This window comes from Callithrix jacchus, chromosome 1 (genome assembly GCF_049354715.1).
Source record: "Callithrix jacchus isolate 240 chromosome 1, calJac240_pri, whole genome shotgun sequence".
In the NCBI taxonomy this organism is placed as follows: domain Eukaryota; kingdom Metazoa; phylum Chordata; class Mammalia; order Primates; family Cebidae; genus Callithrix; species Callithrix jacchus.
In genome coordinates this window covers 99,668,685-99,687,580 of record NC_133502.1, presented here as the reverse complement: position 1 = coordinate 99,687,580, position 18,896 = coordinate 99,668,685, and the positions used below count along the sequence as shown (strand labels likewise).

General features: G+C 41.9%; 1 protein-coding gene across 14 annotated transcripts in view; it reads right to left on the bottom strand.

Moving 5' to 3' along the window:
• The window catches only part of FRMD3 (FERM domain containing 3), a 398,735-nt gene that overhangs the window by 106,767 nt on the left and 273,072 nt on the right, over window positions 1-18,896 (bottom strand). For 11 of the 14 annotated variants that reach the window (XM_035303819.3, XM_002742802.7, XM_078367705.1 and 8 more), the window contains 2 exons: window positions 10,006-10,084; window positions 3,409-3,506 (listed from right to left, as the gene is read on the bottom strand). In XM_035303819.3, coding sequence (XP_035159710.2) covers window positions 3,409-3,506; window positions 10,006-10,084 — 177 coding nt within the window. The remainder of the gene's footprint in view (window positions 1-3,408; window positions 3,507-10,005; window positions 10,085-18,896) is intronic. The other 3 variants (XM_035303850.3, XM_035303870.3, XM_078367693.1) reach the window with 1 other exon arrangement.

Here is an 18,896-nt window from a genome sequence, read left to right as displayed (position 1 = left end):
TCTATCTCGCCACCAACGCAGGTCACAGTGGCCTGTTTCCTTGTCCATCTCCCCACAGGAACTTGATATGGTCATGTGGCCTCCTCGCAACTGCTCAGGAAATGTTTGGAGAACACATGAACAAATGAATGAATGAGGTAGCGATACCATCCCAGCAGGTGACCAACCAATCTTTCCCGTGGTTAAATGAAACCGGCACAGTCATTTAACTAAATGTTAAATTTAACTAAACATTAAATGATTGTGCCTGATTCATTTAACTATGGTTAATCAGGGCACGTTTTAAGCTTTGGTATAGTCTAAGTTTATTAAAAACAGTCAATCAAGCCGGGTGTGGCGGTATACACCTGTAATCCCAGCTACTTGGGAGGCTGAGGTAGGAGGATTGCTCGAGGCCAGAGTTTGAGACCATCCTGGGTAACAGTGAGACCCTATCTACAAAAAATACAAAACCAATCAATCACCTGGAGTTCAGGCAAGTGCCCTGATTCATTTCAGGCAAGTGCTCTGATTCTTTTAACATATTTAGTGGAGAACCTGCTGCGTATCAGACACAGGAAGACCACTGTGAAAAAGCACCCAGATCCTACTTCCATGGAATTAGATTCTATATAGGAGGAAATGCATAATAAGCTCCAAAACAATTCAAGCTGTAAGTGCTTGCAAGAAAACAAAACAGGGGTCTGAGAAAAAATGACATGCAGGAGGGAGCTACTTTAGCTCGAGTGGTCCAGGTAGTCTTATCAGAGGAAGTGACTTCTGGACTGAGTTCTGAATAACCAGCAGAAGTCAAGATTTCTACAGGAGTTGAACACACCAGGCAGAGGAGATAAGTTGATTTCCTCTCTGTGGTGCTGTTTTGTAAAAGGAACAGGAAATAAAGATATTTTTATCAAGAAAGAATATAAATAGATCCCAAGGATTCTGTGTTTGTTTTGCAATTTGTATTATGAAAGAAAATGCAGTGCATGTCTTGAACATGCTTGTTGGATTCAGTTATGTGCAGGCAGCAAAACTCCATGTGATTGACTGGTTTTGTATTCTTTGTAGAGACAGGGTCTTGCTATGTTGCCCAGGCTGGTCTCAAAGTCCTGGCCTCATGCAATCTTCTTGCCTCAGCCTCCCAAGTAGCTGGGATTATAGGTATGCATCACCACAGCCAACTTGATTCACTGTTTTTGGTAAACTCAGAATAGATCGAAGCTTAAAACATACTCCTTGAAAGAGCATTAGCAAACAAGATGATGAGGAATGACAGTGCCTCTTGATTACCAATCACTTACTCCCTCTTCCCTGTTACTCTGTAGGAATAAGCAGTTCTGAAAAGCCCATCTCTATCTGCATTTGTGAATGACCTGCAGAGCTGCCAAAGTGCTCACCCAAGAATCAGACCTTTATGAACCGCTTTTACTGAATTTGCTATAAATGACCACAGACAGCACTGCATTTGAGAGCCAAAAGGTCTTGAGGTCTGCCTGTCCATTTCCCACTCTACTTTCTCCATAGTGTCTCTCTGTGTCTATCTGTGTGGGCGGGGGGGGTCACTGATAATAGTAATGAGGGATAAAATAGGGCCCTGATCATGTGGATGGAGACTCCGTGGCTTTACCCCAAAAGAAAACAGGATGGCAAGCTTTCCATTATAGATCCATACTGGGCTTGTCCTTGGAGAATTGATGGTAATTCACTGATGCCTACATGCATTCTGAAATCCTCATATGCTGGTCTGTTGCTTAGATTAGTATCGATTCCCTTGTCTCTTACCTAAGACAGTGCATTCTAACTCAGGATGTGTGGCCTTCAACATGGAGGAAGGGAATTATGGGATTTACAGTCCTTTCACTCCAAGGTAAGAGAGGCAGCTTTCCGAAGCACATTCTCTACCTCAGTGCTAATGAAAGGGCTGTTTCCCATCACAGTATCGACCATAGTGTTTAAACAAGAAAATATGCAAGGGTTTTAACACCTCTGCCAAAATCTGCTACCCAGGATGAGGCTGTTCCCAGGGAAGGGGGCGAAAAACAGCACCCACACCCACTCACTTCAGCATGCTCAGAGAGACCCAACACAACTGAGAAATTGATCAAAGGAAGAGGATCATAGCACAGAGCACTCCACAGGGAGGGCAGTGAGCCAAAGGGGAATCTCCAGGAGAATGGTGGGTTTCTCAAGCAGTGACAAGCTCAGTGTTGTGGTAGGCAGATGATCATCACTGATGACCAGCTAATGACCCATCAGACTCTCCTGTGTTATTCCAGATCCACTGGAAAACTGGCATAAACATCTCTCTTGCTCTGTCTTCCCCCACCACCCCACCTTCTCTCTCATAAACATGCTGTTAATGTTTATGCTACAAACAGCTGGATCATCTGAGTCCCTCCAGCTGCCTCTCCTGGTCCAGGGGAACAGAGCACCTGAACCATCTTCACTTGGGTGTTTGGCCCATCCCTGGCCATATGATGCCTCAGGCCCTGGAGGCCTCCTTCTCTCAAACCACTTTCCTTATTAGGTGGAAACATCTAGAACCCAACCCACATCAATACATTCGCTGTTTCCCACTGCTCCCACACCCCCTGGGGTTTGTTCAACTGGAAAAAGAACAGTAGTCACTTCTAATGTGTCTGCGCTACCCCTGGCCTGGTGCAGAGTGGTCTCATGAAATCACATGGCCAGGAAGGGAGGATGACTATCCTATTTAATAGATGAAGAAACTGAAGCCTGAAGAGCTTAGGTAACTAGGCAACTTATCTGTGGTAAAACATCTAGGAAATGGGAATTATGAGACTTGTGCTCTCCTCACCACGCCCATAGCTAAAAGAGCTGAGGAATTAGATGTAATAGTCATGTACACATGTATACACATACATACACCAATAGATAGGAAGGAAGGACGGACAGACGGACGGACGGACGGACGGACGGACGGACGGACGGACGGACGGACGGATGGACGGATGGATATGTATAAAAATGCTTCCAGTAATGACCCCTTTGTTTAACACGTATCTTCCTGGATGCAGACTCCCCCCTCAAAATGTCCATTAGGCCTCTCACCTAGCATTTGGCACTGAGAACATACAACACCCATTTCCCTTCAGAGTTTCTCATAAATCCACCCATTCCACATTCCAGCCCCTTTGAAAGAGAGCTTCTGACCCTGATTCTTGGGATCTTAAGGGACTCTGTTTTTGCAGAGGCCCCTGTGAGCATCTCAGCCCAGCCTTCCACCAGAACTCCACTCACTTGGGAGGGTAAGTGAGTAGGGGTTCTGTTGCTACGTACCCAGCCCTACCTGGCCTCCAGCCACAGACACAGGCAGGATGGCCATGGGTGGTAAAGAAGGGAGACTCGAAACAGCCGGAGCTCCACAGTACAATGGTGGTGTGGGTGAGCTGTGGCCAGACTTACCTTGAACGATACAGGCACCCAGGTAGGCAGCATCGGAAAAGGAGCACAGCAGCCGGCCATGAAAAATATCCCTTTTAATCTGAAGGTACAAAAGGTACCTGCAATATAAAAGGAGAAATGGTCACTCTAACTTTTGGCTGAAGTCTGGAAGAAGTATGATTGTTCATGCTTAGCTCCTACAGTGACCAGAGCTTTTCCCAGCTCCAGGGAGTGGCTTAGACATGCCAAGCCCTTTGTAGAACAAGCAAAGGAAAGCTGAGACAGGCCCTCTGAATTCAGAAAATCTGAAGTGTCTGCCGAGCAGATCTTAACAGCTTCCAAAGCTGAGTAGCCTCGGCCTTTTCAAATAGGCACGAGAAGAACTGAGGAAAGCCACAGGACCCAGTGGCCAGAGCTCCTGGCAGCAACTGCCGTGTGAGGACAGCTATGGCCACCGTCATCACCACCTGCATCTCAGGTACGTGCTGCCCAAGCTCTGTTTCAAATGAAGAGCCAGGAAACAGACTCAATCAGTACATCAGGCCAGCCCCCACCATTTCTCAGGGGTAGACAGACTCATTAATCAATCTCAGACAGACGTGGTTTATTATGAGGTCAGAAAGGCAACTAACTGATTCACAACCAGAGCTATCATCTGTGGAGAGTCTCCCCTCTCCAGGATGGCACACTCAGATGCCTCTTGAGGCCAGGCACACGGTGGCCTGTGACATGGGCAAGTCACCTGTGCTGATGCAAGAAGTGCTGAAAGCAGGATGAGACACAGCAGCTCCCCGCAAAGGGGGCAGCCACCACACCGCTCCAGCATAGTGCTGCCACTGGAAAAGCAGACCAAAGGTGTGCAGTTCTTCTTTTTTTTTTTTAATTGCTTAAATTATTTTTATTTACAGAAAACTACAATATACATTTCACCCCACTCAGTTTCAAGTTCTTTAGCCTTTGCTTTTTCCAGGCTTGGCGATGTGAGCCAGACTTGGGACCCAGGTGTCCAGTTTTTCTAGAAAAATAGCAAGGGGAAAGCAGGCGGCAGAGCAGGGTACCAGTTTGCAACACCCAGCTCAGGCTCATTTTGCCCCTGTCCTTTCTGTTCCTCCACACTGATCAAACTGTCTTCCAATTTCTTCATCTTCTCAAGGTTCCCTCATTCCAGGCTCAGGCCTGGGGTCTGTTGTTTCTGAGCAGAGTAACTTTACAGATGAGTGCAGACTCTTTCTGTGCTTACTTTATAAAGTTTAACTCACAGAAACCAATTTTTTTTCCTTCCCATCTTCTTGGGGGTTAGGGGGAAGCATCTCTTCCCAGTTATCACCTTGTGATACTGGATTGAGCCATGGGATACCCAGATACCTGGTTCAATGTTTTTTCTGGGCGAGGGTATTTCTAGAAGAGATTAGCATTTGATTTGGTGGACTGAGTAAAGCAGATGACCCTACCCAGTGTGGATGGACCTCATGCAATCCATTGAGGGCCTAATTAGCACACAAAGGCAGAGGAAGCTGAATTCACTTTGCCTGACTGCTTGAGCTGGGACATCAATCTTCTCTTATCCTCTGCTCCTGGTTCTCAGACCTTCAGACTTGGATTGGAATCTACACCATTGACTCTCTGGCTCTCAGGCCTTTGAACTACATCACTGACTTCCCTGGGTCTCCAAGTTACAGAGAGCAGGTCATGGGATACCTTGGCCTCCATAATCAAATGGGCCAATTCCTTATAATAAATCTCATTATGTATGGCTGGGGGAGGGGCGGTGCTGTGTGTGTGTGTGTGTGTAGCCTATTGGTTCTATTTCTCTGGAGAACCTCAACTAATACACATCTCTAGTGCCCAAGTAATTTAGTCTTTACTCAGCCATAGAAAGAGCAACGTGTGTAATCCCCATTTTAAAGGCAAAGAACTAGAGAATCAGAGAGGGTGATTAATGTGCAAAGGTCACAGGGACACTGTCAGCCCCAGAGCACTGGAGCGCACTGTTTCCAGGCACTGGTTCACTGAAAGGACACTGGGTGCACTGAAGGATTCTGTGGCTCACTGATGTTTTCCTTCGCTGTATCTTTGTCTAGCATCTGCTTTATGCTATGCACTGTGCTGTGTGGGCACTGGGGGCATGGTGGAGGTTCAAATGACAATCTCTGTCCCCAGTTTAGTATTAAGTTGTGTGTGGAGGATAAAGGCAGTGCCTAATAAGTTGCTAATTTGAAGTTTGGTATGCATTCTGTCCAAGGAACAATATTACACTCAATGGGTAAGGACCCGGACTAGCTACCTGAACTAGTGCCTCTCACACTTTACTGTGCACATGAATTACTTGAAGAGTTTGTTAAATTTGATTCTGATTCAAAAGGTCTGGGATGAGCTTGAGATTCTGTATTTCTAATAAACTCCAGGGGGACTAGGCACAATGGCTCAAGCCTGTAATCCCAGCACTTTGGGAGGCTGATGAGGGTGGATCACAAAATCAGGAGATTGAGACCATCCTGGCTAACACGGTGAAATCCCATCTCTACTAAAAATACAAAAAATTAGCCAGGCGTGGTGGCGCAAGCCTGTAGTCACAGCTACTCAGGAGGCCAAGGCAAAAGAATCACTTGAACCTGGGAGGTGGAGGTTGCAGTGAGCTGAGATCACGCCACTGCACTCCAGCCTTGGCAACAGAGCAAGACTTCGTCTCAAATAAATACATACATACATAAGCTAAGCTCCAGGGCTCCAGGGGATGCTGTGGTGCAGCTCCATCAGTCACATTTTGAGAAATAAGGGTCTCAATTGTGATGTAAATTAGCATTACTTGGTGAGGGGAGCTTTTGAAAAATACTAGTACCGTAAGTCTCTGGATCCTACCCCAGACCCAATTAAATCAGAATCTCACCAAAACTTGTACATGAGTGTTCATAATAGCAATATTCATTATAGCTAGAAAGTGAAAACCAGGTGGCTCACGCCTGTAATCCTAGCATTTTGGAAGGCCAAGGAGAATGGATCATCTGAGGTCAGGAGTTCAAGAACACTCTGGCCAACATGGCAAAACCTTGTCTCTACTAAAAATACAAAAATTAGCCAGGCGTGGTGGCTTGCGCCGGTAATTTTAGCTACTCGGGAGGCTGAGGCAGGAAAATTGCTTGAAGCTGGGAGGCAGAGGCTGCAGTGAGCTGAGATTGTCACTACACTCCAGCCTGGGCAACAGAGCAAGACTCCATCTCAAAAAAAAAAAAGGTAAATACAAGACAAATGTCCCCAGCTGATGAATAGACAAAAGAAATAAGGTATATCCTTACACTGGAATTCATCCAACCATAAAAAATGAAATGCCAAAGATGCTACAACAGGAATACAGTTTGAAAGCATTATCCTAAGTGAAAAGACACCAGACCCAAAATGCTACACATGGCGTGCTTTGATTTATATAAAACAACCAGAATAGACAAATCTATAAAGACAGAAAACAGATGAGTGGTTGCCAGGAACTTGAGAGAAGAGAGAATACTGGATGCCTGCTTGGGTACAAAGTTTCCTACTGGGCTGATGAAAATGTTTTGGAACCAGATCATGGTGTTAGTGGCACAAATCTCTGTATACGCTAAACTAAACTGTACATTTCAATATCTGCCAAAAGAAACGAATATTTTGAAACTTCAAATTGTGTTAGAGTGGTGGGTCTCAACATTTGGCTCAGGATTACCTGGAGGCTTATGAAAATACAGACTGCTAGACCCAGCCCATGGGGCTTTCCGATTCTGTATCTCTGGGGCAGACACCAAGAATCTGCATTTATAACAAGTTCCCAGGTGATGCTGATGCTGCTGGTCCAGGGACCTCACTTGGAGAACTGGCCCGAGACTATGCTTTAAATGATCAAATCTTAGCCCTTTTTAAGGACCGTAAACTACCAGGCCAAATACCATGAAGTTTTTTTTCTGTATATTGCATGTATGCATCAAAAATAAAAGCATTTGTTTCTACTTTTTGATGAGTTTGGCAGTGAAAAATAGTTTCAAATAACTATTCATTGGTAAATGAGAGGCTTGGGTTCTAATCCCATAACTCAGAAATCAATTTGGCAAGAGCTTCCTGAGCAAAGAAAAGCAGCTTTCACATCAGAGTTGGGGCTGTGCCCATATCGGTGATCTCTAGAGACAATCAAGGATTACTGTGGATTCAGCATAATCCACAGCCTTATAAATGGCTTCACATTCAGGATGCTCATTTTTTAAAAATATAATAGCTACCAAAAAATAATGTGTAAAAGATTAAGCAACAAAAATACATGAGGGTCTGGGCCATAAATTATTGTGCTATAATTAATGACATTGCATTTCTATGTGTGTTGGAAGATGGTTCTTACTAAAAAAAATTAAAATCAACATACTTTTGGTAACATTCAATTGGATAGAGCAGTTACAAAAGCCCCAGAAATCCAAAGGATTATAAGATGATTGCTTAAATGGAGAGATAAAGAAAGGAAAAAAAGAAAGGATGAAAACTGATTTTAAATATCATTTTTTGTTCTTATTGTTATTATTTTGCATTTTCAAATTTGCCTTTTTCTTAACATTTCTTTACTCTTAAGCATGGTCATGAATATGATCTTAACTTCTAATATATCAAATTCTTCTCAAACTTTAGATTAATCCCATAATAAAATAACAGTTCATCATACAAGAAAAACCAAATGCCTTCAAGATTCAAACCATAAGTACCTGGGGCATTCCACAGTTTCTCGATTAGTTTAGAATTCTAAGGACTGTGTTGACTAAGAAAAGTCCATTTCTACTTGTGTAAAAGCAGTGGATCATCTTAATTTCCTTTGGAAACCAAAAGGTCACAATATTCCACTATTCATACCTGAGCTATTTAGTCAAAGGTTGGAAAATGTTAACTAATATAATTGAGAGGTGCTAAGCTATTAACTGAAATGCTGTATTATTTTACTTTCAAATGGAACTTTTCTCAACAACAAAATGTACATCCCTAATTTATGTTGTGACACATACTCAATTTTTATCCTCCAGGCAAAATTACAAAGAGAACAAATGATAAAAGTGAGGCATTAGGATTTAATTTGATCTTCCTAATTACACTGTTAGCACCCTAAGGGCAGGACAAATAGTGTGCGCTCGCTCTCTCTCTCTCTCTCTCTCTCTCTCTCTCTCTCTCTCTCTCTCTCTCTCTCTCTCTCTCTTTGGCAGCGAATTCAGCCCCTGCCCCCTGGGTAGTAATACCAAGTGAGAACAAATTTATCAAATAAATAATTAAAATTTTCAATCCAAAATTAGACCAAGGCTACATACTGTACCATTTCATTTATATGGAATGTCTGGAATGGGCAAATCCATAGAGACCAAAAGTAGATTAGTGGTTTCCAGGCACTTGGATGGGGGCTGGGGTGGAGAATAGGGAGTGACTTCTACGGGGTACATGGTTTCTTTTGACGTGATGAAAACTTCTGGAACTAGATAGTGGGGAGGGTTGTCGAACACTGTGAATGTACTGAATCCCACTGCATTATACACTTTAAAAGGTGAGATAAAATTGTGTCATGTGAATTTTACCTCAATTAAAAAGAAAAAGCCAGGCCAGATTGCAAAATCCCAACCCCTGCTTTTAGCGTCCATTATCTATTAACCTCGTTTCCAGACACACACACACACCTTCTCTCCCCATCTCCCACCCTCAGCACAAACTTTACTAAATGACTGTGAGCAAATTAATAATGAAGTGCAGAACCATCTGCTCCCTCTTAAAGTCACCTCCACGCCACTGTGGTCAAGCTTACCTGAGACCCTGGATAATAACAAGGAAGCAAAATATCCAAGAACCCAAAACTTCCCCCTGCCAATCATCAGAGCAGATTACACTTGCTTTTCTGTTGCATCTATCTGTACCTAAGCAGCTTATTTTGAGAGATGATTACAGCAAGTGATTTTTGTGGTCATCATGCCAGAGCCTCATCTAGAACTAAGTATGCAGCAGCTCTCTCTCCCATCCTCGTGGGGTCCTGCTCACGACATGTGTCCAGGTTATTCGAGGAAGCCAAATCCCCTGAAGGTGCACTGAAGCTGTAGCCCCATCAGAGAAGGATGAGAAGGGAGGAGGCCCAAGGACTCAAACATTCAGGGAGTGGGGCAGAGAAGAGCCTAAGGAGTGGAGGGAAGCCTGCCTTTCAGTGGGTCATTCAGCCAGCAGAATGCAGGATGACAGACAGCGCATTCTGTCAGGGATATTTTCCCTCCCAGAAAAGCTGAGATCCGAAAGATAGACTAGGTACTGCACCAGGTATAAATTTGCCCATGTCTCGAAGACAGACATCTCCTATTTATTTTTAGCACCCCACTATCAGATGTTTTCAGAGAACACCTCCCCCATCATAGCTATTGCTTTTTTCTGCAGTTAATTACACTCCCAATGAAAATTGTTTTAAAACAAAATCCCAAAGCAATTCATGGTTAGAGAAGCATTCTGAGCAAAAACACTGAGTTCTGAGCCTGCGACACTGAGTTCTGAGTGTGCAACCCTAGACAGGAGGCCCATCTAGCCTGCAAGACCAAAGAGGTCCTGGCTGGTTAAAGGTGCACGTTAAACATACAAATAAACAAAAAATACCTTGTGAGCTCTTCTTTAATCTTCAAGGGTTCATGTGGGTAGAATTTCACTCTAAAGCACATGGTGTATGGTGGATGAGCTGAAACATCATAAAGAAAAGGCATGAGAAGAGCAGCAAAAGACCATGGGCTCAAACACACACAGGAAAGGCAGCCGTGCAGCCTGACACACTAGCCTCGGGAGTGGGGGCTGGGAGAGGGTGATTGTTCTGGAAGAAGCAGATATGAGGCCCAAGAAAACAAAGCAGCAGCAACAACAAAACTCAAAGAAAATGCCTGACAGGACGCCCAGAGCAAATGTAGATACCAACAACCTAGTCAGTGAGCTCATTTTTCCATATCACAGCTCGCCTTCATTCCTTCATTCTCTCCAGGTCACAGCTCCAGGGAACACTTCTCTCCTGATCCTTCCCACCCCTTGTGACAAATAAATTGCCCATAAGCAACATTCAGGTTGCTGCGCTCACAAAAGATTTTTTTAGCCTGTGAGGTGGGAAAAAAAAAAGTCACTGCACATGACTAGTTTTCCCAAAATGATGCTGCCTCTGAATTAAAAGTCAGATTTAAAAGATGGAGTCAGTGTTGCACAGATCCTACTTTGCAGAGTCTTCGTATTATCTATCTATACGGCAATCACCTGTATGAAAATCAACACTTTTGTAACTTCCTGGTTTCCCTGAAGGGAAAACGCTATGTAGGCTGCAATTCTGGTTGAGGTTCAAGATTCTGGAGTGTTCTAATTTGCATGAATATCCAGAACTCATCCAGCTAATGGGGACTCTACAGGACTTCCAAGACCTTCATTTATAAGATCACCACCAACTTGCAGTATTACTCTGATAAATGCATACGACTGTAGTAGTGCGGTGCATTCAGATTTCAGTTAACATATATAATGAACATCTTAAAATCAAGTAAATAAGATAGTTAGCATTACTATTTCCATGGATCGGACATACCACTCATTTGCTTCTGTATCAGTAAAGCTATGTGGGATCAGCTCTCAGTCTACATCCAAATGTGAATATCAAACAACATTCTATTTTATCCAAATTTCTCTTTCAAGATACGTAGGGGTTAAACTGCCATTCATCTCTATACTGTCTGGGCTACTCCAGATGTAGACAAAATCCTTTGCATAGAAAGGATCATAAGGGTCTTGAATATGAATGTAAAATGAGAATAATTTAATATGAAAAACAATTATTAAAAATAATTCGATGGCATCTAAATTACAAAAAAAGCAGCATCTTGCTGATGATCTCCACAGAGAAAAACTGATCACAACACACACAGGCACACACACACACACCCACACACACACACACACATACACGTTAGAATTCTTTTCATTCAACACCCTACTCCCCTACCAAGAACTAGCAAAATTCTTAACTGAAATGAGTGCTCCTAACCTGATCCTATGTTCCCTAGATTTAAGAACTTTTTTCTTCCTGAAGCACTAGGAGAAAATAGATACCTTCTACATAGCAAAGAAAAAGCTGAGAAAAATACAAATGATCGTCAAGTCATTCATCTTTAATGATATCTAGGAATTCAATTATAATTCAAAATAATTTATCTTTAAACAGTCCCCATATTTCTTTTTAGTTTGTTTAAAGTATCATCTGTAATGCATTAAAACTAATGTCTTTTTCTTATATTCAAACCGCTGGATTGTCTTAGTGAAAGGTTGAGACAGTTCCTATAAGAGAGCAACAGATCCAAAGAGGATTAACATGTATAACAAGAGAAAAGGAATTTTCTCTTCTTTTTTCTTTCTTTTCTCTTTTATTAAAGTCTGCTAAGTAATATGTATTTAAGTACCACCGATGAAGATAAATAGATAAATAGAAATACAGATTGATAAACAGAAGATAAATAGATAAATAGGTGATGGATAGAAATGACGGATGGACAGACGGATGTAAAAATACATAGACAGATGATGGATAGAAGGTAGGTAGGTAGGTAGGTAGGTTGGTAGGTAGGTAGATAGGTAGGTAGGTAGGTAGGTAGATAGATAAAGATAGACAAGCCATCCCACTTCATTCTTCACTTTGTCTCTAATCCTGCCCCATCTGTCTCAGGATCCTACCCAACTTCATCCCACCCCAAACTCTAACTCATGTTAACAACTTTCATCTATAGTCTTCTACTCCTTTTGCCATCCTCACATAAATATATGCCAACATGATTATTTTACATATGTGGAGGGATTTTTAATTTATTTAACAAAATAAGATCATACTGTGCATGTTTCTCTCACTTTTCTTACTTAACTCTATATCCTGCCCATCCCTCCAGGATAGATAGAGATCTAACTTAATGTCTATAGTAATTAGAGAATACTTCGTATTATGAATACAGCAGAGTCTACTCAATTATTCCCTTTTAATTGTCATTCTGGTTGTTTTCACATTTTTGCAATTCAAACTCTTCTACATCAAACCCAATCCATCCTTGTGTATAGATAGCTAAGTGCTTGCATTTTTATTTATATAATATAGACTTTCAAAAGTGGAATTGTTGTATCAATAGGTATAGGAAAATGTTTTAAAGAGAGCAGAAAAATAAAGTCACCTAACTAGAGGCAATTTTTAAAAAGGAAGATCACAGAAAATGGCCCCAAACTCGAGCTGTCCTTTCTTTTCTACCTGGATAGCATTAACTTCTTAGTGTCCTAAGTTGGCTTCAATAAGCAGTGCAGCTCTTCACTTACAAATAGTGACTCACACTTGTTCAAAGGATCAGGCAGTCAGGCCCAGAACAGCTCCCCAGTGGCTCTCCTTGACTATGTGTGAGTGTAGGAAGCCCTCTCACCCAGTTCTCCTCACTCCGAGCTCTGAGGCGTCAGGAAGGCCTAGTGCTTATCCCACATGAAGAGTCCTTCCATCATCTGAAGATGGCCCTTGTGGTCCTTCTGAGTCTTCTCTAAAATAAACATCCCAGTCCTCTTCATTTGAAGCAGTTCTGAGTGGGCTTCCCCAGTCCCTCTGCCCTGAGTAGATTCTTGTCTGCTCTGTGCTTCCTCAAGCCTGGAGCCCCAGGGTTGCCAGCCTCATTCTGGACATAACTGTTGTCTCCTTTCAAGAGTCTCCTCTCAGTGTTGATTCACCCTGAGTTTGCAATAGGCCCACAGTCTTAATTCTTTTCATATTTGCTGTTGCTAAGTCACACAGAACAAGCCACTACGTTCCTGATATCTCCCTCCATTCGCTGGGATGTGATCACAGGAGAAATCAATACAAGGTGGCTCAAGATATGCTCACTATTGAACCCCTTGTCAGAGAAGGGATGGGAGCTGGCAGCAGGAAAAACAAGAGGAGGCGCTTTTCAAGTTGAACATTTTCTGTTTTATTCTACCATCATATGTGTCCTACTGTGTTTTTCTCATATCTAGCCAACATCACTGAACCCACGTCACCAATAAAAGAAAAGCTTCCCTGTAAATTGGAAGGCGCGCTCATTTCTGTCACAGTGATCCAGGAGTAGCCCCAGGGACCTGAACTGATGAGGAGGTCAGTCTTATCACCCAGGCCTGGAAAGGCCACTGGGGTGGGGACTTCTTCCTAAAGAAAGTTGTTTAAGGTTCTATTAATAGATGCAAACTTTATATTACTTTATAAAGTAGTGCTGCTAAAGAATGCTCCTTCACAAGGTTGGAACAGGCTGAAAAGATAAATAATTTCCCCCAAAATGCTGATCTAGTTATGGATGACAAGATGCATGAGGATATAGAATAATATATCTTGTTCAGCTTTTTATCCCCAGAGCTGATTATTGATAAAAGGTTGATTCTCCGAGCATGTGGATAAATAAATTGGTGAATGACAAACCCCAGGCTTGGAGGCAGACCTCCGAGGGAACACTGAGGCCCTGCCATCACATTCATCCCTTTGTCCCTCTGGCAGAATCAAAATACAGATCTAGAAAAGTTCGTCATCTGGATCACTAGAGCAATTCTTCGAATTTATATTTTGAAGCCTCTTTTCTCAGCTTCTGTTCTTCCCACTCAACAACTAGAATAAATTCAGGGACTCTGAAGTTGGTTACAATAGCTACTTCTAGAGGGAGGATTAATTCAATCAATAATTATCTATTGTTATCTTATAGATAACGGGCATAGTTTTAAATGTTGTGCAAATATTTGTTGCACAAATGTTAGCAGCTGTGAACAGACACAATTTCCATGTTTTTTTTTCCCCCGAGATGGAGTTTCACTCTTGTTGCCCAGGCTGGAGTGTAATAGCACGATCTTGGCTCACTGCAACCTTCACCTCCCAGGTTTAAGCAATTCTCCTGCCTCAGCCTCCTGAGTAGCTGAGATTACAGGTGCCCACCACAATGTCTGGCCAATTTTTTGTTTTTAGTAGAAAGAGTGTTTCACTATATTGGCCAGGCTTTTCTCCAACTCTTGACGTCAGGTGATCCACCCACTTCGGCCTTCCAAAGTGCTGGGATTACAGGCGTAAGCCACCCAAAATTCTGTCGTATGAAGTCAACCTAAGTGCCCATCAGTGGTGGACTGAATAAAGAAAATGTGGTATGTAGACATCGAGGAATACTATGCAGCCATAAAAAGAACAAAATCACATCCTTTGCAGCAACATGGATGTAGCTAGAAGCCATTATCTAAGCAAATTAACACAGGAATGGAAAATCAAACACTGCATGTTCTCACTTGGAAGTGGGAGCTAAACCATGGGTACTCGTGGACATAAAGATGGAAACAATAGACACTGGGGACTACTAGAAGAAGAAAGTAAAGGGGGCAAGTGTTGAAAACTAACTATTGGGTACTATCCTTAGTACCTGGGTAACAAGATCATTCATACCCCAAACCTCAGCATCATGAAAAATATCCAGCTAATTAATAACATAGTAACCCTTGAATCTAAAATAAAAGTTAAAAGGAAATCCTGTCTTCATCAGTGGGGGCCATGTGTGTACCTATGCAACAATCCTGCATGATCTGCACATGGACCCCAGAACCTAAAGTACAATAAAAAATAATAAATCAAAATAAATATGTGAAATACCAGGACATTAGAAGGTCATATGTGCTATGGAAAAGAATAAAGCCAAGACTATGTAACGAATGAGAGATGACTGCCACTCTGCTTCCTCTTCCCATCCCTACTCCAATCAAACCCATAAAGTATGTGCAATTCTTTTCACTTCCTTGCAAAAAAAACAAACACTCAAGAATCAAATCATTTAAAATTTTAAGTCATTGAACAAAGAGTTTGGGGGGTCATCCTTAACCCCAAGTGTGGTGGCAATGGTTTGGAGTAAGAAGCCCAGCATTTGAGCACTCGTGCACCCACATTAGCTATATGACTGCTGGAAAAGGAGCCTTCTCAGATGCAACATGGAAGCCACTATTTACTCCCTGGGACATGTCCCAGGTCCTGAATCCCCTTGTACAGCGATGACCACCCCCTTCTCCAAGCTGCTAAGTATCTGCACAATCTAGCTTCCATGTGTTCTTATTCTTAAACTACAGGGAAAGGGGAATGACGTAAAGAAATATCCTTATCTGTGCCAAACATTTGGTGCAGAATCAATGAGGAAACGTCTGATGAAACAGCTATCTGCACAAACCCACAGCCTGCATTGGAGCCCTCTCCTGACAGTATCATCACCAACAGCCACTGTACATCTTTACCAGACTGGGCAGCATGGCCACGCCACAGGAGAAGATGTCCTGGTCCCTATCTAATGTGGTACTCAGGCTTCAGCACCCTTGACAGGGCACACAGGGTGGTGAAACCCCCAATCCTCCAGAGGATGAGCCCCTGAGTTTTGAAGAGGATGTCCAACAGTGATCTTGAGCAAGCCACCTAATTTCTCTTTCCTGCTCTGCATTATTTAAATGTGAGATTTTGTTTTGTTGAGATAAACACTCCTACCAGAAGAGAAGGAAAGTGGGAGGGAGAAATGGGAGGGAGGAGATGGGGAAAACTGAATTAAACTCAACTCAACAGCTGAAAAGCATTTACTCAGCCATGTAAGTGCTAAAAACAGAGCATACCACCAGAGTAGCAGAGAAGAAAAAAATGTGAAATCCACTTTTAAATGCCAGGAGCATGTAATTGCACTGAGAACAACAGGGCTCCTCTCTCACAGCCAACTGATACCTGCCAGACAAGGGCTGGGGAGCCAAGTATCTCCTCAGGGCAGCTCAGTGGTCCCTTTCGCATCAGCAGATCCTAGGGTAGCATCATTTTGCTGATTTGTTAACATGAGAACATGGAGAGAGGTACAGCTGTTTATAAAGCAGAGACAGAATTTCTCATCTCCACATTGAGCCCTTGCCCAGAAATGGAGTTGAGGATAGGAAACAATTGAGCATGATCCTGGGTGAAAGGGAAAAGGGGACTTTCTTTCATTTTCTAACCAAAAACCTCAGTAAAATCTTTTAAAGACCAGATAGGATTCTGTGAGAGACAAACATCACTTAGCAGCCTTTTTTTTTTTTAATGCAAAACGTTTTCCTCCAGTCATCATAAAGAATCATAGGGAAATTAGAAGCATAAGTTCAGGAATATACATACAAACTCATAATGTTTCTCATATACATTCTGCTTTACAGCTAGAAAAAAATCTCTCCCATTTCCTTTTTAACAATTTTTTTATTTTAATAGGTTTGGGGGGAACAGGTGGTCTTTAGTTACATGAATAAGTTCTTTAGTGGTGATTTCTGAGATTTTGGTGCTCCCATCACCCAAGCAATGTACACTGTACTCAATGTGTGGTCTGTCATCCCTCACCACCCCCGCCCTTTCTCCTGACTCCCCAAAGTCCATTCCATCATTCTTATGCCTTATAGCTTAGCTCATTGCTTAGCTCCCACGTATGAGTGATAACATGCAATGTTTGGTTTTTCATTCCTGAGTTACTCAATCAGAACAATAGTCTCCAATTTCATCCAGGTTACTGCAAATGCCATTAACTCATTCTTTTTTATGGCTGAGTAGTATCCCATGGTGTATGTGTATGTATATATACATATATAGGCATTTGAGCTGGTTCCATATTGTTGCAATTGCAAATTGTGCTCTATAAACATGTGTGTGCAAGAATCTTTTTCATATAATGACTTCTTTTCCTCTGGGTACATACCCAGTAGTGAAGTTGCTGGATCAAATGGTAGATCTAGTTTTAGTTCTTTGAGGAATCTCCGTACTGTTTTCCATGGTGGTTGTACTAGTTTACATCCCCACCGACAGTGTAGAAGTGTTCCCTTTTTTACCACACCCACGCCAACACACATTCATTTTTTATTTTTTTATTGTGGCCATTCTTGCAGGAGTAACACATCACATTGTGATTTTGGTTTGCATTTCCCTGGTTATTAGTGATGTGAGCATTTTTTCATATGTTTGTTGCTCACCTGTATGTCTTCTTTTTAGAATTGTCTATTCATGTCCTTAGCCCACTTTCTGATGGGATTGTTTGTTTTATTCTTGCTGATTTGCTTGCATTCTTTGTAGATTCTGGATATGAGTCCTTTGTCGGATGTATAGATTGTGAAGATTTTCTCCCACTCTGTGGGTTGTCTGTTAACTCTGCTATTTCTTTTGCTGTGCAGAAGGTTTTTAGCTTAATTAATTCCCATATATTTATGTTTGTTTTTGTTGCATTTGCTTTTGGGTTTTTGGTCATGAAGTCTTTGCCTAAGCCAGTGTCTAGAAGGCTTCATCTAATATTATCCTCTAGAGTCTTTATGGTTTAGGATCTTACATTTAAGCTTTTGATCCATCTTGAGTTGATTTTTTTATAAGATGAGAGATGAGAATCTAGTTTCATTCTTCTACATGTGACTTGCCAATTATCCTGGGACCATTTATTGAATAGGGTGTCCTTTCACCACTTTACATTTTTGTTTGCTTTGTTGATCAGTTGGCTGTAAGTATTTGGCTTTATTTCTTGCTTTTCTATTTTGTTCCATTGGTCTATGTGCCTATTTTTATACAAGTTCCATTCTGTTTTAGTGACTATGACCTTATAGTACAGTTTGAAGTCAGGTAATGTGATGCCTTCAGATTTGTTCTTTTTGCTTACTCTTGCTTTGGCTATGTGGGCTCTTTTTTGGTTCCATATGGTTTTTAGAACTGTTTTTTCTAGTTCTGTGAAGAATGATGGTTGTATTTTGATGAGAATTGCACTGAATTTGTAGATTGCCTTTGGCAGTATGGTCATTTTCACAATATTGATTCTATCCATCCATGAATATGGGATGTGTTTCCATTTGTTTGTGTTCATCTACGATTTCTGTCAGCAGTGTTTTGTAGTTTCCCTTGAGGAGGTCTTTTATGTCTTTGGTTAGGTATATTCTTAATATTTTATTTTTTTGCAGCTATTATGAAAGGGATTGAGTTCTTGACTTTGTTCTCACCTTGGTTGCTGTTGGTGTATAGCAGAGCTACTTAAGGCACCCTATATTCCTGTTGTACACATGCAATGCACAGTGATGCTAATGGATTCATCTGTGCTGCATTCAATAATGAAATGATTCGAAAGCACAAACTCCCTCTGCACATATGCAAAATGACGCTTGAGCACCTAAAGGGCAGAACATTGTTCACTCATTCTCCAACTGTGACTCTAGAAATATGTGTAAATAAGCCAGCTACAGAGAGTGCAGGCTACATTCATGACTGCTCTCTTCTGCTTGAGAATGATTATAATTATTAAACAACAACTGTTACTATCAGCGTCATCAACAGTGACAATTCTTCCCCCACTCTTACTGAAATGATAATCACTATGTTTCCCCAGCTTCCGAAGCAGAGACAGGTTTTTAAAATCATGTTTAATTCATCTTCCTCTCGTTATAGTTTCCTCCCGTGCTTCTAACACACACAGGCATGCCCACACACACGT